Source organism: Silurus meridionalis, chromosome 20 (genome assembly GCF_014805685.1).
Source record: "Silurus meridionalis isolate SWU-2019-XX chromosome 20, ASM1480568v1, whole genome shotgun sequence".
Classification (NCBI taxonomy): Eukaryota; Metazoa; Chordata; class Actinopteri; order Siluriformes; family Siluridae; genus Silurus; species Silurus meridionalis.
This window is the reverse complement of record NC_060903.1, coordinates 11483848-11503041: the sequence shown is the minus strand read 5'-3', so window position 1 is coordinate 11503041 and position 19194 is coordinate 11483848. Positions and strand designations below refer to the sequence as shown.

The window sequence follows — 19194 nt, the reverse complement described above, 5'->3', positions numbered from 1 at the left end:
GACAATAAAAGAAACAACTGGTATAGTTTAAATAATTTTGCATTGTGGTTTGACAATTATAACAGAACCTTGCAAAATTCTTTCCCTTTCTAGCACACCACTTTGCAATCCTGTGGGCATCAGTGGGGAACACTATTCCGGCATGCTTCTGGTGTCTGTACCACCTCCTCTCTAGCCCACAGGCATTTTCAGTTGTGCGAGATGAGATTATAGGCATGTTTGGAGAAAAGGAGCCTGGGTCCATTCTTAAGTGTGACAAACTGAATCGAGAGCACCTAGAGAAACTCATTTACCTTGGTAACTCATACAGACTCATGCCCACATTCACATTTGTTAACACATTAAAATTAAATGATACAGATTGCAAAAACTTTTTGCAGATAACTACTAACTCATATCTCTATTTATCTCCATGTCTCCCCCTCGCTCTCACCCACTCGGCACTTGTTTTTTTTGTCCCCTGGTTTCCTTCTCCACTGTAGAGAGTGCTATTAATGAAAGTCTCCGTCTTTCTTCTGTCTCAATGAATATCCGGGTGGTTCAGGAGGATTTCTGTCTGCGTCTGAACCCTCACTGCTCGGTTTGTTTGCGTAAAGGAGACATTGTTGCTCTTTACCCCCAGAGCACACATTTGGACCCTGAGATCTACCCAAATCCACAGGTAACTCTTCTGTAAATCTGTAAGGATGATATCAATGTGATTCTGATAAGCTATGATAATAAGTTAAAATTATTCTAAAACTTAACTGTGATGTGTGTGTGTGTGTGTGTGTGTGTGTGTGTGTGTGTGTGTGTGTGTGTGTGTTCTGCAGCAATACCAGTTTAACCGGTTTGTGGAAAATGGAAAGATAAAAACAGAATTTTACAAAAGCAATCTGAAGGTTCGTTACTACCACATGCCATTTGGATCAGGGGCTACCATGTGTCCTGGACGATTCTTTGCCATAAATGAGCTAAAGCAATTTTTGTGCATTACACTGTTGATGTGTGATTTGCAGCTCAATGCCGGTCAGCAGAGTGCAACAATGAACAAAAGCCGAGCAGGTCTCGGCATAATGCCACCTGAAAATCAGATCTCCTTTAGATATAGATTAAAAATAAACAGCATGGAGAGACAGGATCTGTAGAAGGACTATATTGAAGGCAATAATGGTAGTGGGACACTGACCTCATTCATTATTAATTCCTACATTTACATAAAAAAAATAATAGATGATGGGAACGTTTATATATATATATATATATATATATATATATATATATATATATATATATACACAGTACAGACCAAAGTTTGACACACCTGCTCATTCAAAGAGTTTTCTTTATTTTCATGACTATGAAAATTGTAGGGTCACACTGAAGGCATCAAAACTATAAATTAACACATGTGGAATTATATACATAACAAAAAAGTGAACTGAAAATATGTCATATTGTAGGTTCTTCAAAGTAGGCATCAAGAGAATGCCAAGAGTGTGCAAAGCAGTAATCTAAGCAAAAGGTGGCTACTTTGAAGAACCTACAATATGACATATTTTCAGTTGTTTCACACTTTTTTGTTATGTATATAATTCCACATGTGTTAATTGTAGTTTTGATGCCTTCAGTGTGACTCTACAATTTTCATAGTCATGAAAATAAAGAAAACTCTTTAAATGAGAAGGTGTGTCCAAACCTTTGGTCTGTACTGTATATATATATATATATATATATATATATATATATATATATACACACACACACACACAGTGAGGAAAATAAGTATTTGAACACCCTGCTATTTTGCAAGTTCTCCCACTTAGAAATCATGGAGGGTCTGAAATTGTCATCGAGGTGCATGTCCACTGTGAGAGACATAATCTAAAAAAAAATCCAGAAATCACAATGTATGATTTTTTAACTATTTATTTGTATGATACAGCTGCAAATAAGTATTTGAACACCTGTCTATCAGCTAGAATTCTGACCCTCAAAGACCTGTTAGTCTGCCTTTAAAATGTCCACTTCCACTACATTTATTATCCTAAATTAGATGCACCTGGTTGAGGTCGTTAGCTGCATAAAGACACCTGTCCACACCATACAATCAGTAAGAATCCAACTACTAACATGGCCAAGACCAAAGAGCTGTCCAAAGACACTAGAGACAAAATTGTACACCTCCACAAGGCTGGAAAGGGCTACGGGGAAATTGCCAAGCAGCTTGGTGAAAAAAGGTCCACTGTTGGAGCAATCATTAGAAAAATGGAAGAAGCTAAACATGACTATCAATCTCCCTAGGCCTGGGGCTCCATGCAAGATCTCACCTCGTGGGGTCTCAATGATCCTAAGGAAGGTGAGAAATCAGCCCAGAACTACACGGGGGTAGCTGGTCAATGACCTGAAAAGAGCTGGGACCACCGTTCCCAAGGTTACTGTTGGTAATACACTAAGATGTCATGGTTTGAAATCATGCATGGCACGGAAGGTTCCCCTGCTTAAACCAGCACATGTCCAGGCACGTCTTAAGTTTGCCAATGACCATTTGGATGATCCAGAGGAGTCATGGGAGAAAGTCATGTGGTCAGATGAGACCATAATAAAACTTTTGGGTCATAATTCCACTAAACGTGTTTGGAGGAAGAAGAATGATGAGTACCATCCCAAGAACACCATCCCTACTGTGAAGCATGGAGGTGGTAGCATCATGCTTTGGGGGTGTTTTTCTGCACATGGGACAGGGCGACTGCACTGTATTAAGGAGAGGATGACCGGGGCCATGTATTGCGAGATTTTGGGGAACAACCTCCTTCCCTCAGTTAGAGCATTGAAGATGGGTCGAGGCTGGGTCTTCCAACATGACAGTGACCCGAAGCACACAGCCAGGATAACCAAGGAGAGGCTCTGTAAGAAGCATATCAAGGTTCTGGTGTGGCCTAGCCAGTCTCCAGACCTAAACCCAATAGAGAATCTTTGGAGGGAGCTCAAACTCCGTGTTTCTCAGCAACAGGCCAGAAACCTGACTGATCTAGAGAAGATCTGTGTGGAGGAGTGGGCCAAAATCCCTCCTGCAGTGTGTGCAAACCTGGTGAAAAACTACAGGAAACGTTTGACCTCTGTAATTGCAAACAAAGGCAACTGTACCACATATTAACATTGACTTTCTCAGGTGTTCAAATACTTATTTGCAGCTGTATCATACAAATAAATAGTTAAAAAATCATACATTGTGATTTCTGGATTTTTTTTTTTTTAGATTATGTCTCTCACAGTGGACATGCACGTACGATGACAATTTCAGACCCTTCCACGATTTCTAAGTGGGAGAACTTGCAAAATAGCAGAGTGTTCAAATACTTATTTTCCTCACTGTATATATATTATTGCAATGTTGCTGTAATGACACACTGCAGCCGTATTTTATGAAACAAGTTTATTAGTATGCTTTAAGAGCAAAATAAATTTACCCATATCACTGAAAAATTATCTTACAACTAAACAATGAGACTAAAGAAAACTAAACCAGAGGAGTAAAAAATAAAAAAAAAAATGTAAAAAATGTTATTGCATAGATAACAATGATAAGCTTCTTTTGCATAGTTACAATTACACCAAAAGTAATTTCCAGTTATGCGACTGCTAGCACATCACATAACTCCTATTTAGAAATAGGATTGGGGTTGGGTAGTGTTCATGGTTTGCAAAAATAATTTAAAATGTAAATTTTTCTGAGGAAATCTTTTAGTTTTTGTCTTAGTCTATGTTAAATTAGTATTAGTCAAGAATCATGCCTGATTTTAAGGCAGTGCTCTTTGAGAGCCTGAAAATCATTGGCATCAAATGCAGATTTTCACCCTTGTCCCCTGCGCACAAAGATTTCTCCAGATCCCAGAGGCACCAATTGATTATATTATGAAATGTAGACGATGATATATTTAAAGTAGTTGCAATTTTATGTTGGGGATCATTATGCTGAAATTGTTGCACAATTTATAGATGCAGTTTTTTGCAAATTGCTGAACCTTTGCTTATCTGTCCCTCCATGATTCTCTTTTTATAACCAATCATGTTACTGACCTGTTGCCAGGTTGTCTTTTTATTAGTTAATCTATCATTATATGCTGTAGTCACATATATGTTGGTAGCCAGAATCTTATTACATCTTGTTATTTAGATTTATTTGTATAACGAAAAAAAGGGATTTAAAAAACAAAAGGAGTCATATTCTGAATTATATAAGGCACTTGAAGAGAATGGAAGTTGCAGTTGTAGTTGCATTGTTCTGTGATATACAAGCTAGAATAGACCTAAAATCCCAAAACACAAATAATATTTTTGCTATGTTAGATCTTTAATATAACCCTATCCCAAACTCTAGCCCTATGTACTTCCTTGTTAGCAATTGAGTTTTTCTCCTATGCAGTGATGAGAATAAATCTATTACTTTTGGGCCAGCTATTGCTCGTGAGAGTTTTATTTTATATTTATCTTTTATCTAAGGTAATTTTTCACCAAACTGAAAGCTTCACATGAAGGATATTGTCTTAATGAGGGCATTATTTATTGATTACTTATAATTGGCCATAAATTGGCCTTCACCTGTGGAATATTAAAACAACTTAGATTTTCTGAAAATTCAAAAACACCTCGGTTGAACTGTTATTGAAAAGATTGTACAAATGAAAGGAGTAAAAATGAAGACTGATGCATATTCTAAATATGTTAAAGATTCTGTAGGGTAATAGGATTTCATAACTTGGTAAGCACTGTTAAATCAACACTAAGGAAAGCTGCATCACACTATCCAAGCACAACCTTGACGAGGCCCTTCACAACAAGACAGAGACGTGAGGGAATCCACAGTGAGGCATATAGTTACGCTAAAGTAGTTACTGAGTACAGTGTTGAGAGTAGGACGTGTGCGATAAAAATGTGTTTGTACATTTCTTAAATGGTACCAGCTCCCTTTTTACGATTTCACTTTAATACTTACTAAAACAATATATTGCATGGTGTTTTTTTGTAGCACATCATATTATAAGTTATTTATTTTGTCTTGAGACAGTCAGTCAGTAAAGCATTACAGTAGTCTAATCTAGGTGTAACAAAACCATAAACTAGATTTTCTGCATCCTGTAAGATCATATTTCTAAATTTAGCAGTATTTCTAAGGTGAAAGAAGGCGATCCTGGTAAAATTATTCACGTGAGCCTCAAAGGAAAGACTCGGGTCAAAAATCACACCAAGGTCTTTGACTGCTGTACACACTGCGACAGAAACACCATCCAGAGATGCTACGTAATCGGAAAGTTTGCTTCTAGCTGCATGTGGTCCTAGTAAAAGTACTTCCATCTTATCCAAGTTTAGCAGAAGGAAGTTATTAAGCATCCACTGTCTTTGTCCTTTACACACTTCTCAACATTGTTAAGCTGATCTCTTTCATCTGGTTTTGCTGAAATATACAGCTGTGTCTCATCAGCATAGCAATGGAAGCAAATACCATGTTTATGTATAATTTCACCCAGAGGCAGCATATATAAAGAAAAAAGCAGTGGGCCTAAGACAGATCCTCAGGATAGTATGATCAATGGTGTCAAAAGCGGCACTAAGGACGAGCAAAACAAGTAAAGAGACAAAACCCTGATCAGAGTCCAATAACATGCACTATGATGAGGCCTAAATCCTGACTGATACATTTAAAAAATATTATTCCTAAGTAGGTGTGAGCATAACTGCTGTGCTACAACCTTTACTAAAATCTTGGATATAAAGGGGAGGTTTGATATTGGCTGTAGTTGGACAGCTGACAAGGGGCACGGTCAGGTTTCTTAATTAGTGGGTTGAAGGATTTAGGTACATAACCAGTGCTAATGGAAGAGTTTATTATTTTTAAAACAGGTTCAATTACCTCTGGAATTATCTGTTTAAAAAAACTTGTATGCAAAGGATCAAGAATGCAGGTTGATGATTTTTATGAGGAAATTAATAAAATTAAGTCATTCTCATTAATAGGAGTGAAGCTTTGTAGTTGATTGTCTGTTATAATTACGCTGCTGTCTACAGGGTTACTTGTAAAGTAGTTTGGATTTATATTACCCGTCTTATTACCCATTCTTGCCTGATGTTTTCAACTTTATTATTAAAAAAGTTCATAATTATTACTACCTTATGATGGTGTGCATGTTAGCGCAGTGCTTTTATTTCCTGTTAATTTTGCAACTGTGCTGAATAAAAATCTAGGATTATGCTTGTTATTTTCTATGAGGGTGGAGAAATATGCTGATCTAGCAGCACTAAGAGATTCTATAATTTAGGAGGCTCTCCTTCCATGCTATTTGAAATACCGTCAGTTTGGTTTGACACCATTTACGTTCTAATTTCCGAGTGGTCTGTTTTAAGGTGTGCATATGATCATTATATCACCGTGCAATTTTTTCTCCCTGATCATTTTGGTTTTCAGTGGCTTGGTATTCAGTGGCCCAGTCGAGCTCTGCGGGGTCAGATGGAGATCTAATTAATATCGACAGTTCCGGAGGATTATTGATCAAACTCGCTGCTGTAGCTGACGTGAATGTACGCTTAACACAGTAACGTGGCGAGGAACTAATGCAATGACTGAGGTAGATTTAAAAGAGATGAGGTAATGATCTAAAATAGTTCAGACTGTGGAATTATGATTTTAATCCAAATGTTAATAACAAATCAAGAGTGTGTCCACCACTATGAGTGGGTCCTATTCAGTTGGTCCTAGTCCAATTGAATTTAGAATGGAAACTGCTGTTCTTAAGGAGTCTTCCTGATAAATATTAAAGTCACCAATAATTAACGCTTTGTCTAAAGAAGTAGCTAAATTTGTGACGAAATCTGCAAATTCTATGAGAAAATCAGAGTAGGGCCCTGGGGGTCTATAAATAATAATTAATGGAATTTACTGACTAGACCTGCTTTTGGACACTAAATATTTTATGTTGGTGTAAAGAACATTTGTTTTTAGTTTTTTGTGTGACACTTAGATTATTATTATAAATAGCTGCAACTCCGACTCCTCTGCCATGTAGACGGGGCTGGTGTATGTAACTATACCCAGGAGGATTTGCTTCATTTAACGCTTGGTTTCCCACAAGCATCGGCTGCTAAAAGGTAAGCCTATTTGGTGTAGTATAATTGGTGCTTATGGGAATGATTTGGGTCTGTCTGTTGTAGTAAAAACATATATATATACATTGTTTGTGTGTGTATATATATATATATATATATATATATATAGATAGATAGATAGATAGATAGATAGATAGATACATACATACATACATACATACATACATACATACATACATACATACATACATACAGCTGGTATTTTACAAAGATTTTACAAAGATCTTAATTGCTTATTTAAAGAAACCACACCATCTTCTTATACACCGAGTCTATCCTGAGTCGGTTTTTAACCAGCCAAAGATTACTAGATTGCTTTAAGAGCATTGAAGCTAACACAGTACAAGTCATATTAAATGTTGTACAGTTCTATTACATCCTCAAGATGGTATCTTACTTGAACATATGTTTGGCCTCTTGTAGCAAATTGTGTAATAAAAGGTCAAATCAACCATCTTTTCAGCATCCACAAGTTCAGTAGCCTGTGCAAGGTGTGGGACATCAACTTAATAAGCCATTACAGTTTCATCAAAGCGTATAGTTTGAAATGGTGGATAGTCTAAACAACAAAGCGTAGACTCCACAAGAAAATGTTTTTGAACAGTCCAAAGTCCACAGCACGTAATATACACAGACACAGAGTTGTAGCAACCAAAAAGCACCTTTTTTCCAGCGTACTAGACAAGAAGGAGACTATGTCCTTTCCAAAGATCTTCACTGTCGATTTAACAGAAATACAGTAACATGCATGATTTTGATAAAGAGAGCAGCAGGGGGTGGCTTCCAGTATACATGCAGCCGTGAACTCACAGTAATGGTGCAGCGTCTCCCAATGCTGATGGACAAATCTGCAGCCAGTGGAGTGGTCACTAGTCAAAAGATAGTGTTTATGTATAAATGTAGACTTGTACATAAAAGCCATAGCAGGTACAAAGACAAACTGCTATGGACAAATGTAAAACGGTTAACTTGTGAGAATTCAGTCTTATATTAACCAGGCTAATGCTTCTTAGGCCTTACAGGTAGGTTGTGTAATATTTACAGTGTTTAACAAACTCCATGATTGATGATATCACCTTTATGTAACCCTTCTCTCTCTCTTTCTCCATTTCTTTCACTTCTCTCTGGCTATCGGTATGTCTATTTCAGATCATGGATGAACTGCATCAGATTCTTGATCGAGGGAACTCTCACTTCAAACCTGACCTGTAGACCCGCTGGGGGACCTTTTATGAGAAGGCACAGTTTTATAGGGTGTTAATGAAAGCACCACAGTAGGTCAAAGGTAATTCCTGCCTGTGTTAACAATGTAAAATCCCATGAACATCCAGTATTAGTTTGTTTATATAACTCACTTCTGTAAGTAAAATTACTTTAATTTTGTTTTTACCAGTGAAGCACTCACTTGCCTTGATAAAGGCTTTACCAGAAATGTTCCCTTCACCTGTGGCTCCACCCAAGAAGTTAGGACATGCAAGTGAAGCTATGTTGCACGTTCTTGAGGTAAAAGCATTTAAACATGAATAAGAAATTTCATATTACTTACTTTACCATAAGATACAACAAGCGTGAATTGTCTTTGTGGTAATAATTGTTTTTCTCTGGGTTTGTATTCATCTGCAGAAGATCCAAACACCTTTCTTCAGATGACACCACTCATCAGCCCTGTCATGATTGTCTGCAAAACAAATTGCTTACTGGCGATTGGAACCATGCCTGTGGTGACCTTCCCAAAAGAGGACATCTGTGCTAGTGTGATGTATCTGTTTTCTGGCATCTGAAACTACTGAGATTCTATAGAACCAGGCAAGATATTAACCGTACAGGTGATGGACAAAACCATGGCCAGAAATGTTTTTGTTGCATTCTTTGTTTTGCCCATATGCAGCTCATGGAGTTGTGGTGACAAAAATGTAATGAAATGTTTTTATTTATTTCTCTCTTATTATAAGCACAATATTCTGATTTTATTTAAAAAATGCTAGGGTATAAAGCTTTGTTTCAAAATAGTTGTCAACCACTTGATTATAATTTAGGCATATTTTACTATAAATTGAAAAAATAATTCTTAAAACATTTCTTAGTATTTAGATGTGCTTGTTTTTAGTCTAGCTTTACTGGTTTTAAGATATAATTCCTACATATACAGCCTTATTTAAAGACAATGACATTAGCCTTTGCTAAATTTAAGTACTTTTCCTATATATTGAGAAAATAATTATTTAATCTTTTGTTTGTATTAAGAACATTTACTTGTTTTTAGTCTGGCTGCACTAGTTTTAAAACGTCTGTGGGTTCTTTGAGACTAGGTATATTTACTTGTTTTAAAAAAATCTTGGCAAGTTGTATTTTCCTGTTCTGTTGCTTATTTTAAGTAAAATGTACCCCGTTTTATTACTTTTTTTTTCTTGGTTTTGAAAGCTGAGGGACTGGTAGACGAGTGGCTGTATGTAAATTGGGTAAAGTTTTAGACCTATTATTGATCCTTGTTTCCAATCCTGTTGTGCCATTGCACTTTGGTTATTTTGACGTAACACAACAAGTATAACCATATCTAGACAGAGGTGAGGAGTACAGTCAAGGTAAAGGACTAATAGGCAGACAGATTGAAGCACCTCACTTTGCAGTGGTTCCAGTATTTCGTAAGGCACAGTGGTCAATTTGACGTAAAGCAGTTGATAGTACACCAATGGAAGTGGAAGCCTTAACTTTGAAAAGTCTAATTATAACAATAATCACTAATAAGTCAGAAAGCAGTCTCCCTGAAAGATTAGGAAGTCTTAGAGTAAGAGGAGTGTAAAATGACAACTACACTGGTAGAGGTGTTGGGAGCTAAACATCCACTAAGCAGTGTTGGGAGCTACACATCCACTAAGGACACACTGGCTTTATGTACAAACTATAGCACATTCACACGCCTGACCAAACAGTGGCTATTAACAAAGCAAACTTGTGAGCACTAAATGATTTTGATATGAACAATGTAGACTGTGAGTGAGTGAGTGAGTGAGTGAGTGAGTGAGTGAGTGCTAGATTCATGAAGTGGAGAGTGTTTTAATGATGTGAGTGAAGTAAGGTTTTTCTTGTATAACTTCTGTTAAATTATGAAGTGGAGAGTGTTTTTAGTGATTTTATTGATGTGAGTGAAATAATGTTTCCATGTATGATACTGTATGTATTTCATGACCTTTTGCAAATGTAACATCTGTCTAGGGACTGCAGGTGGAAATTAGCATTTTTTTGCTATAACCTGGCACATGACATCTCTTCTTTCTCTGTGCATTGTCCCTGATTAAGTACAAATAAACTCATTCATTTATTCACTGGCTGTAAGGTGGTTTATTCAATGTAGTGTTGTATGAGGAGATGGAAACTTTGATAAAAAATTACAAAGTAAGTGATAAATGTAAAAAGAGGGATTTAAAGAGAAGCAGAGAAGCGATTAATATGTTTAAAAAAGAAGCAAAAGACACATGGAGAAATTTGAGAACAGCTAGAAAAATATTTAAAGAAGCAGACAGAGAGATGGAGTAAAAGCTGAAGAAGGCATTTGTGAAACCTCCACCTTATAATACACAAGGGGGTCAGTATCCTGTAATTAAAGGGAAAATGCAAATCGAAGGGAAAGTAGAATTAACGGAAGAGCAAGGGAGAGTGGAAAGCAGAAAGGAGCAAGAAGAGACAGAAGCGGTGTGGCAGAAACAGTACAGCAGCACATCCAGAGATTCTCAATGACAGTTATCTTGCAGGTGCAATCTATGTACCTTGCAGGATGGTATAGGCTTTGATCTCAGCCTTTTAGCTATGTGACAAGCTCTAAGGACACTGTATTTCTCCAGAGTTGATCCTAGAAGCATTAAAAGGAGAATAACTGGTGAAAATGAGAATCCATTCACATATGTGCAAAAACAACTGAAGAGATCCAGAGGGAGACTCTGTGCTAACCAAACTCTTCAGAGAAGCCATCATGGATGCTATTCCAGCACTTGTATAAATCAAGCTGGAAGATGTAGTCGGTTTGATTTCTAAGACTCACAAAGAATAATGTGATCATGTGGCTCATGCAGTGGAATTAACTGAAATTGAAAAGCCAGGGAAGAGAGATACAGAGGAAGATGGCGCAGTTGCAGATGGAAGAATTTTCTAACAAGAAAAAGGTTTAAGCACAAGAAAAAGGTTTTTGGATATACCAATCCATGGCAACAGCCTCCTGGGGTGGAAGGAGTTGGTGTCAGTTCTATCCAAATCAGTTTTAGGTAACAGTTCAACCTCAGCGACCAGTAAGGGTGCCACTTTTCAACTGCCACTTTTAACAACTAGGGCTGAACAAGAACCGATGTTGAAGGTTAAAGTAGAATGTAAAATTGTACACATGTAAGTCAACACTGGAGCAACTTACATGTGTGTAATTTCAAATTAGGCAAAACACCTCCCCATGTCTGGTAAATTCGTAGGATTCTCGGGACAAACTCAGTTAATTCCAATGACAGCTCGAGTGAGTCTCAAAGCTAAAAACAGAACAGCTATACTGCCCATTTTGTTATCTGAGCAAACTACTATTGATTCAATAGCTCTTTTTCAATTACAGTTACAGATATGGTGATCACCTGATCACTTATATGTAAATGAAGGTACATGAAGGTGTAAACACACAGTTGGTGATGACTATAAATAGGGCTAATGTGCATTGGTTGGGGTCAGTTAGGGGTTGATGTACAGAACAATGTAAATAAATCGGATAAATATATTGAAGCGCAACTGCCTGAAGCTAGATTACCTTTCTGAAGTCTGAATACCATGATTTATTATTCTACTTGCAATCCAGAACTGGAAGAGGCATGGCAACGAAAACAGAACAAAGGAATTTACCATTAATGTCTCAGTATATACTCATTGGGAAACAAGGGGCAGCTATGCAAGTAGACAATTTTACCTTTCTTGAGAAATGGTTTCAAATGCCTGATTCAGTTCTGCATGTTTCTTTGTATATAGGTAAAGTGTAGAAAGCCAGAGATCTTGGTCCCATGATGAAATCTGTACAAAATGTTTAATTTGAAGATACAGAAAATCCTTTGATTTTTCAATTAAAGATAAGATGCTAAAAGATTTAGCTACAGCATGTCAGTTAGCTATGGGAAAATAGCCAACATCTACACTGATTCTGCTTATGCACATGAAGTGTCTCATTTGTTTGGGTCTGTATGGAAGCAGCATGGATTTAAGAAAAGTGATAGTACACACCAGTCCAACATGCGGAATAGATTGTTCAACTTATTTCTGCCATGATAACACCTAGCAGGTTAGCTATAATGAATCATATAAAAAGGCCAATGATTTAGTTATAAAGATAAATAATGCTGCTGATTCAGAAACAAAGGGGCATCAGGATGCCAAGTTGCAACATTAGCTCCTATTACTAATTGAATCCCAGGTACAGCCAGATGATATTGTTTGCAAGCAGGTCCCTATGAAATGAGCATGTGGAATCAGAGAGAAGCTAAAAAGGATGCAAATGGTATTTGGCATTCACATGAAGGTATGATTGATGCCCATACAGTACTTTTGCAGGTTCGGATTGCAGATGTTCATGGATTTTATCACTGTGGGAAGAGTAAAGTTCTTAGGAAGATTAAACTGCAGGGATATTGGTCTCTATATCTGCAGTCCATTGTAGATGAGTTTTTATTTACATCTGAGGTATGTGTCCAGAACAATGTCAGAAAAAATACTACTCGAATTAATCACATTCCAATGCCTGAAGTTCCATTTAAACATATAGTTATGGATTATGTAGATATGATTAAAGGCATGCAAGGCAAGAGAATCATTGATAGATTTAGCAGATGGGTAGAGGCAATGCCATCTGCAGATCAGAGCAGGAACAGTGGTTACGTTTTTAACAAGAGAAGTGATACCTTGGTTTGGTATACCATCAGAGAAAAGATCAGATAATGGATCAGGTTTTATTCAGAGAACAGTGAAAAAGGTGTTGCAGCAGCTTAGGATAAATGGATGAATGGCACTCTAAAAGCTCAACTTAACTAAATCTGTGCTAGTACTAAATTAAACTGGGTTGATGTTTTGCTGCTTGCACTAAAGTCCTATTGCATGCAGACTTTTAGAACTACGCATCTAACACCGCATAAAATGCTAACTGGTCGACCAATGACTGTGCCTTTCTTAAGAGGTCCATATAAAGGACCTTCGCTTATATTCAGCAACTAACTGCAATACATAAGTCTGTCTATTACCGGAGAAAAGAAAAGAGCGGGCGCAAGAACCAGATACACCAAATCCCATTGTTCCAGGTGATCAAAACTACCTTAGAGTGTTCCGGAAGAAGTGGAATGAGCCTAGAGGAGGAGGTCCATACACAGTGGTGAGAGCTACTCTGACAGCAGTACAGGTTGAAGGCAGTACCGCTTGGTATCATCTGAATCACTGCACCAGAGTGCCAAGGGTGCAACCCCGTGAAGGAACAACGGGTGACATAGGACACACTCCTGACCAAGAGGAGGAAGCACGAGAGATGGGAGAGGTATTAGAACCTCCAGGTAAGGCTGCTGCTGAAAGGTATGAGAGTGACACTTAACATGACACGGAACATTTTACTTATATTAGTGTGCCTGATGTACCTGATGAACCGCAGCCTGGGTCTAGTGAGTAGACAAGGAGATGCAGGAACAGAACAGTTGTAGGTATGATATTACTTATTGTGAGTTTGTTGTTTTGTGGCATTATTCATGTTATCAGATCTCTCTTTATAAGGGCAACCATAAAACAGATGGCAGTGATGTGGGGACCTCCAGGGATCAGAGACAGTCATTTTTGCTCGTTGGACTTTAACATTTACATACACTGGACTATACATTTTTCTTACTGTTTACACAGTGACTCATTTAACCTGCACGTATGCACTCATCCACACAAACACATATACATACACATGCATATACATACACACACAGACTCCTATACTAATACATACACATATACATTTATAAATTACTCACACATACACACATACACATATATGCTATACATGTAACCTCACATCTACGCTGGAACATACACAAGTATTGTTTGAATGTATTATTTCTATATGTTGAAGGTACTGGTTGAAGGATTTTTTGATTAGTAGAAGCATGTTTGCTCACATTACTCACATTACTGATCATTTATTTATATGCACTCTATTAATATGACTTTATGAAAGTTTTACTTAAGATGTACTGGATAGTTTTATGCTGGCTAATGACAAAGGTATTAACCAGTTTGCCTAAAGTGTTGAATTAGTTTATAGTTATTTGTATATCTACTGTACAGATGAAACTGCTGGATAAGCATGCAAGTGTGTGCAATAGCAAGACTTTCGTAATGATATATGCACTAATTGGCTGGATGAGGGATCTTTCTCTCCTCCCTAGTCAAGTGTAGGAGAAGATGTTTGGTCCTGATTCCTGGAAGAGGACAGAGTAGAGGACTGGCTATTGTAAGTATAGATTGCGGAGGTCGCTTGGCCTCTGTAGGTTTGTGTAAAAGAAAGAACTGGAGTTGATGTGAGTTGACGTGGCTTTTTAAGCCCCAGAGGAGAGAATATATGGTGTTTTTTTGTAGCACATATGTTATTAGTTATTTCTTTTGTCATTCCCTTTGGTTTATTTTATTTGATTAGTTATTGTATCACATCTCACATTCACAGTAATATCTATTTCTGTTTGTTAATCACTTTTTGTTTGTTAACTACTTATTTATGTTTGTACCACTCAGTATTACCCAAAGCAAAAGTGTACTCAGTATATCCATAGTAAGGCCTAATGTGTGCAAGAGGCATGGGCTTAAATTTCATTTAACAGTAGGGGGGACAATAAATATAAAATTTCTCATGAGCAATTTTTAAAGGGGGACACAAATAATACAGTCAAATTGTACTTACAATATAAAGATATGTCTCCACAGTGACTTTGTTTCTATCATTATTATTGTTGCATGGAGACTGCGTCAATAACAATGGTAATTCAAACTGCTTTACACAAATTAAGTAAAACTATCTTAAAAAAATCACTTTTTTTAATTTACAAATTAATTAAGACATTTAAGAACAATAGAAATTGATTATAAAAATACAGTGTGGTCAGTTCAGATGTAGCACAGTGCTCATTTAGTAATTGTGTGTTAATATTAACATTATACCAAGTCGTCCCAAATAAAACACTGCATGGGAAACGGCTTTGGTGTGTTAGTGTCAGTGCACTATGCTACAAGCTATTGTAAACAAGCTAAAGTTCACTAGATAAGTCATATTTTAATCGCTAATAGAGCAGATTCACGGAAAATTACATCGCTAATCAGCATTTTTGCCGCAACTAATTTATGAATGAGTCTGCATCAATTACATTAAAGAGAATCGCTTTATTTAAAGTGAATAAAATACCCTAGTTAATGGAGTTGAACATTAATAGAGCCGCAGACACACCTGACTCGTGTGTGTAGAGAAGGTGAGATGAACTGGGAAACAGGCAGTGGGTCAAACCACTGTGAGGAAGGGGAGGGGGAACTCAACTGTTTATAAATGCACAAATATTTAGGTATACATATAATAGAGAGTGTGATTTTTTTAAATAATCTTTTTTTTGGGGGGACAACCCTCGGAGGGGATCATGTCCCCCCTGGGATTTACGCCCATGGCAAAAGGGTAAAAGCGTAAGTCTTATTTATGGTCAGTAGTTCCCTTTCCAGCATATTTATTTTTTATATTGCCCTGTCTGCTGCAGGCGAGTTGTGTCAGCTGACTCCTAAAGCTTTTCTTATATTCAGTATGGTGGGAAGTTCGAAGTGCAGTGGTACACAGCAAGCAGTGAACTTGTGATCAATTCATGCAGTGTTTTGATTGGTTACTAATAATAATTGACACTTTAAAATACTATTTTGTATGTCGTTAAAACAACAATTACTATATATATATATATATATATATATATATATATATATATATATATATATATATATGTGTGTATGTATGTATGTATGTATGTGTGTGTGTGTGTGTGTGTGTGTGTGTGTGTGTATATGTGTATATATCGTAAGGTTCCATGGTGGTCTAGTAGTTAGGATGCGACATTTCGGATGGTAGGGTCAGAATTTGGCGTCAACAACATAAAAGCATGGATCCATCCTGCCTTGTATCAATGGTTCAGGCTGGTGGTGGTGGTGTATTGGTGTGGGGGATATTTTCTTGGAACACTTTGGGCCCATTAGTACCAATTGAGCATCGTGTCAACCAGTGGCGGCTACTGGTCTGTCAGAGAGGGGAAGCTAATTTTCGGCCTACATCATAAAATTGTCTATTTATTTAAAAGTAAATTCTGCCCTACGTTCCTTTTCAAGAAAATGGTCTGTGACCCTGTCGTACCAACTAGGAGTCTTTTCAAGTGACTTGACCAGTGTCCTCTCAATGGCCAGCAGAGCTAGGCTGCTTAAACGGCCTTGGCCCATTGTGTTTCGGGTGTAGGACTTGAGTCGCTTTAAACAGGAGAAGCTCCTTTCTACACCTGCAGATGTAGCTCCAATTGTTGCCACTAATGAGAACAGTTTGTAAAGCTGAGGCATTGCACTGTCCAACTCCATGTCTTTAAGGAACACCAAGTAATCACACAGCTTTCCCCTGTTACCCTGCAAGTCCTGATCTGAATACAGGACTTGAAGTTCTGACCTCAGTCTTCCTGAATCAAAGTGATGGCCATGAATGAAGGAATGAATGAATGAATGAACGATCTAAAAAAATATTAAACTCTGTAAAACTGAAACAAGGAATGTGGTGTATAATTGTGTGAAATGTATGATGAAAATCAAGCAATTTCGCCAAGCAAATATCAAAGAAATAGGTTGCAGCAGTTTTATTTCGACTGAACTTGAGAAATCCGCGATGGGACTGAGCGCGAATAGCTTCAGTGATTCCTTATAGTACAGAATCGCTGTCAGTCAAAAGGAGATGCAGTCTTTCGACAGACCCTCCAATCATCACGCAGAAGCTCGGAGTCCGGGCCAGCCCACTCCCCATTCACCCCAGAGACGCTGAGCGTCCGTGGGCGGGACATAATCGCAGCGTTTATCCAATGACCGTCTAGTTTCGAAGCGCTGAAAAAAACCGTTCAAAGCAGCCCCATTGAAGTCAATGGACGCTGGGCTTCAATAGGGAAATGCACTGTGACGCTGCGGGAATGTATGAGAAGGAAATCGAGTCAGCCGACCTGCTATATGTAACTGATTCTGAACGAACTCGTCTTTGAGATGAACGTTTTCTAACGCATTTTTAGTCAATAAAATGTTAATACAATAGTACATATTTGACCATTAATTTTGTGACATTATAAGGGAAGCCGAGCTTCCCTTGCAGTCTTAAAGAAATCGCCTCTGGTGTCAACGCCACAGGCTACCTGAGTATTGTTGCTGACCATGTCCATGCCTTTATGACCACAGTGTACCCATCCTCTGATGGCTACTTCCAGCAGGATAACGCACCATGTCATAAAGCACGAATTATCTCAGACTGGTTTCTTGAACGACAATGAGTTCACTGTACTCAAATGGCCTCCACAGTCACCAGATCTCAATCCAATAGAGCACCTTTGGGATGTGGTGAAATGGGAGATTTGCATCTGACAAATCTGCAGCAACTGCGTGATGCTATCATGTCAATATGGACCAAAATCTCTGAGGAATGTTTCCAGTACCTTGTTGAATCTATGCCATGAAGGATTAAGGCAATTCTGAAGGCAAAAGGGGGTCCAACCCGGTACTAGTAAGGTGTACCTAATAAAGTGGCCGGTGAGTGTGTGTGTGTGTGTGTGTGTGTGTGTGTGTGTGTGTGTATATATATATATATATATATATATATATATATATATATGTATATATATATATATATATATATATATATATATATATATATATATATATATATATATCTCGTAATTGTTGTTTTATGTGTATATGTGTATATCGCACACCCCTAGCTGAGAGTGGAGTGAACATGCAAAAAAAACAACCATTTGAAGAACTCTGTATAATTGAGGACTATGTATAATGGCTAGAAATAAACCATTGCTTAGAAAAAAAATCACAAGACAGAAGTGATTTGAAGTTAAGTGGATTTTTGGTGTTATGATACCATATTGAAATAAAGTACTATGTTTCAAAATGCCAATGCAGACCATCCCTACAGTATAATGCATCATTTTACTTTAACTTCAATTTATACTATCAAATACTAATACAAAATTAAAGCTAGAATGCTCCAATCTGCTTAAAAAACCTTAAAGAAACTTTCAGCAGGACTCCAAAGCAATGCACAACTTGTTAAAAAAATAAATCTTAATCTCATTGAAAAACTATGGCATAACAATTTAAAACCACAATAGGCTACCACTGATGAATTTGGAGCAAGTCTGCAAGGTAGAATTGCTAAAAAGCACTCTCAATAAAGCACTCTCACCAAGAACTTATTTCACCAGACAGTTGTGAAATGACAACACTGCAGCAAAATGTGCTAATTTCTTCCTTATTTTTTAATTAAAAAACTGGTTAACTTAAACCTTTAATTTACTTTAATTAAGAGCCTGTTGATACAAAAAGACAAAAATGGCTGGAAAAATTATGTCATTTGCAAGATTTTAAGGTGGTTGATCACTTTTTCCCAGACTAAACTCAGAATGGGCTTCTCAACTCTTTAAATGAGTCATACTGTGTATAGAGTGTATAGAAGTGAATTTTGTTTATGTTTTTAATTCAATTAATTTTTATTTGTATAGCACTTTTAACAATGGACATTGTCTGAAAGCAGCTTTACACATATAATATTGTAAAAAAAATGAATAAAATGTTCCTTAAGTAAGTTTTTACCTAATGAATGAACAAGCCAGTGGTGACTGTGACAAGGGCAAACTCCCTGAGATGGCAAAAGGAGGAAACCTTGTGAGGAACCCGACTCAAGAGGGAACTCATCCTCTGCTGAGTGGCCTGTTTTAAGCTCCGACTTCCCACTTCCCAGTTAAA

The 19194-nt window shown here is 37.3% G+C and overlaps 1 protein-coding gene and 1 long non-coding RNA gene across 2 annotated transcripts in view; both read left to right on the top strand.

The window, feature by feature from the left end:
* Positions 1-1444, top strand: part of LOC124402937 (cytochrome P450 7B1) — a 31208-nt gene extending 29764 nt beyond the window's left edge. Inside the window, exons 4-7 of the mRNA XM_046876385.1 lie at positions 94-297; positions 483-661; positions 813-1245; positions 1398-1444. Coding sequence (XP_046732341.1) covers positions 94-297; positions 483-661; positions 813-1127 — 698 coding nt within the window. The 3' untranslated portion in view covers positions 1128-1245; positions 1398-1444. The remainder of the gene's footprint in view (positions 1-93; positions 298-482; positions 662-812; positions 1246-1397) is intronic.
* A 5519-nt stretch (positions 1445-6963) lies between these two features.
* Positions 6964-10459, top strand: LOC124403176. The gene is made up of 4 exons (XR_006928850.1): positions 6964-7122; positions 8290-8425; positions 8534-8643; positions 8764-10459. It is a non-coding gene; the product is annotated as an uncharacterized LOC124403176 (long non-coding RNA).
* Positions 10460-19194: the final 8735 nt, after the last annotated feature.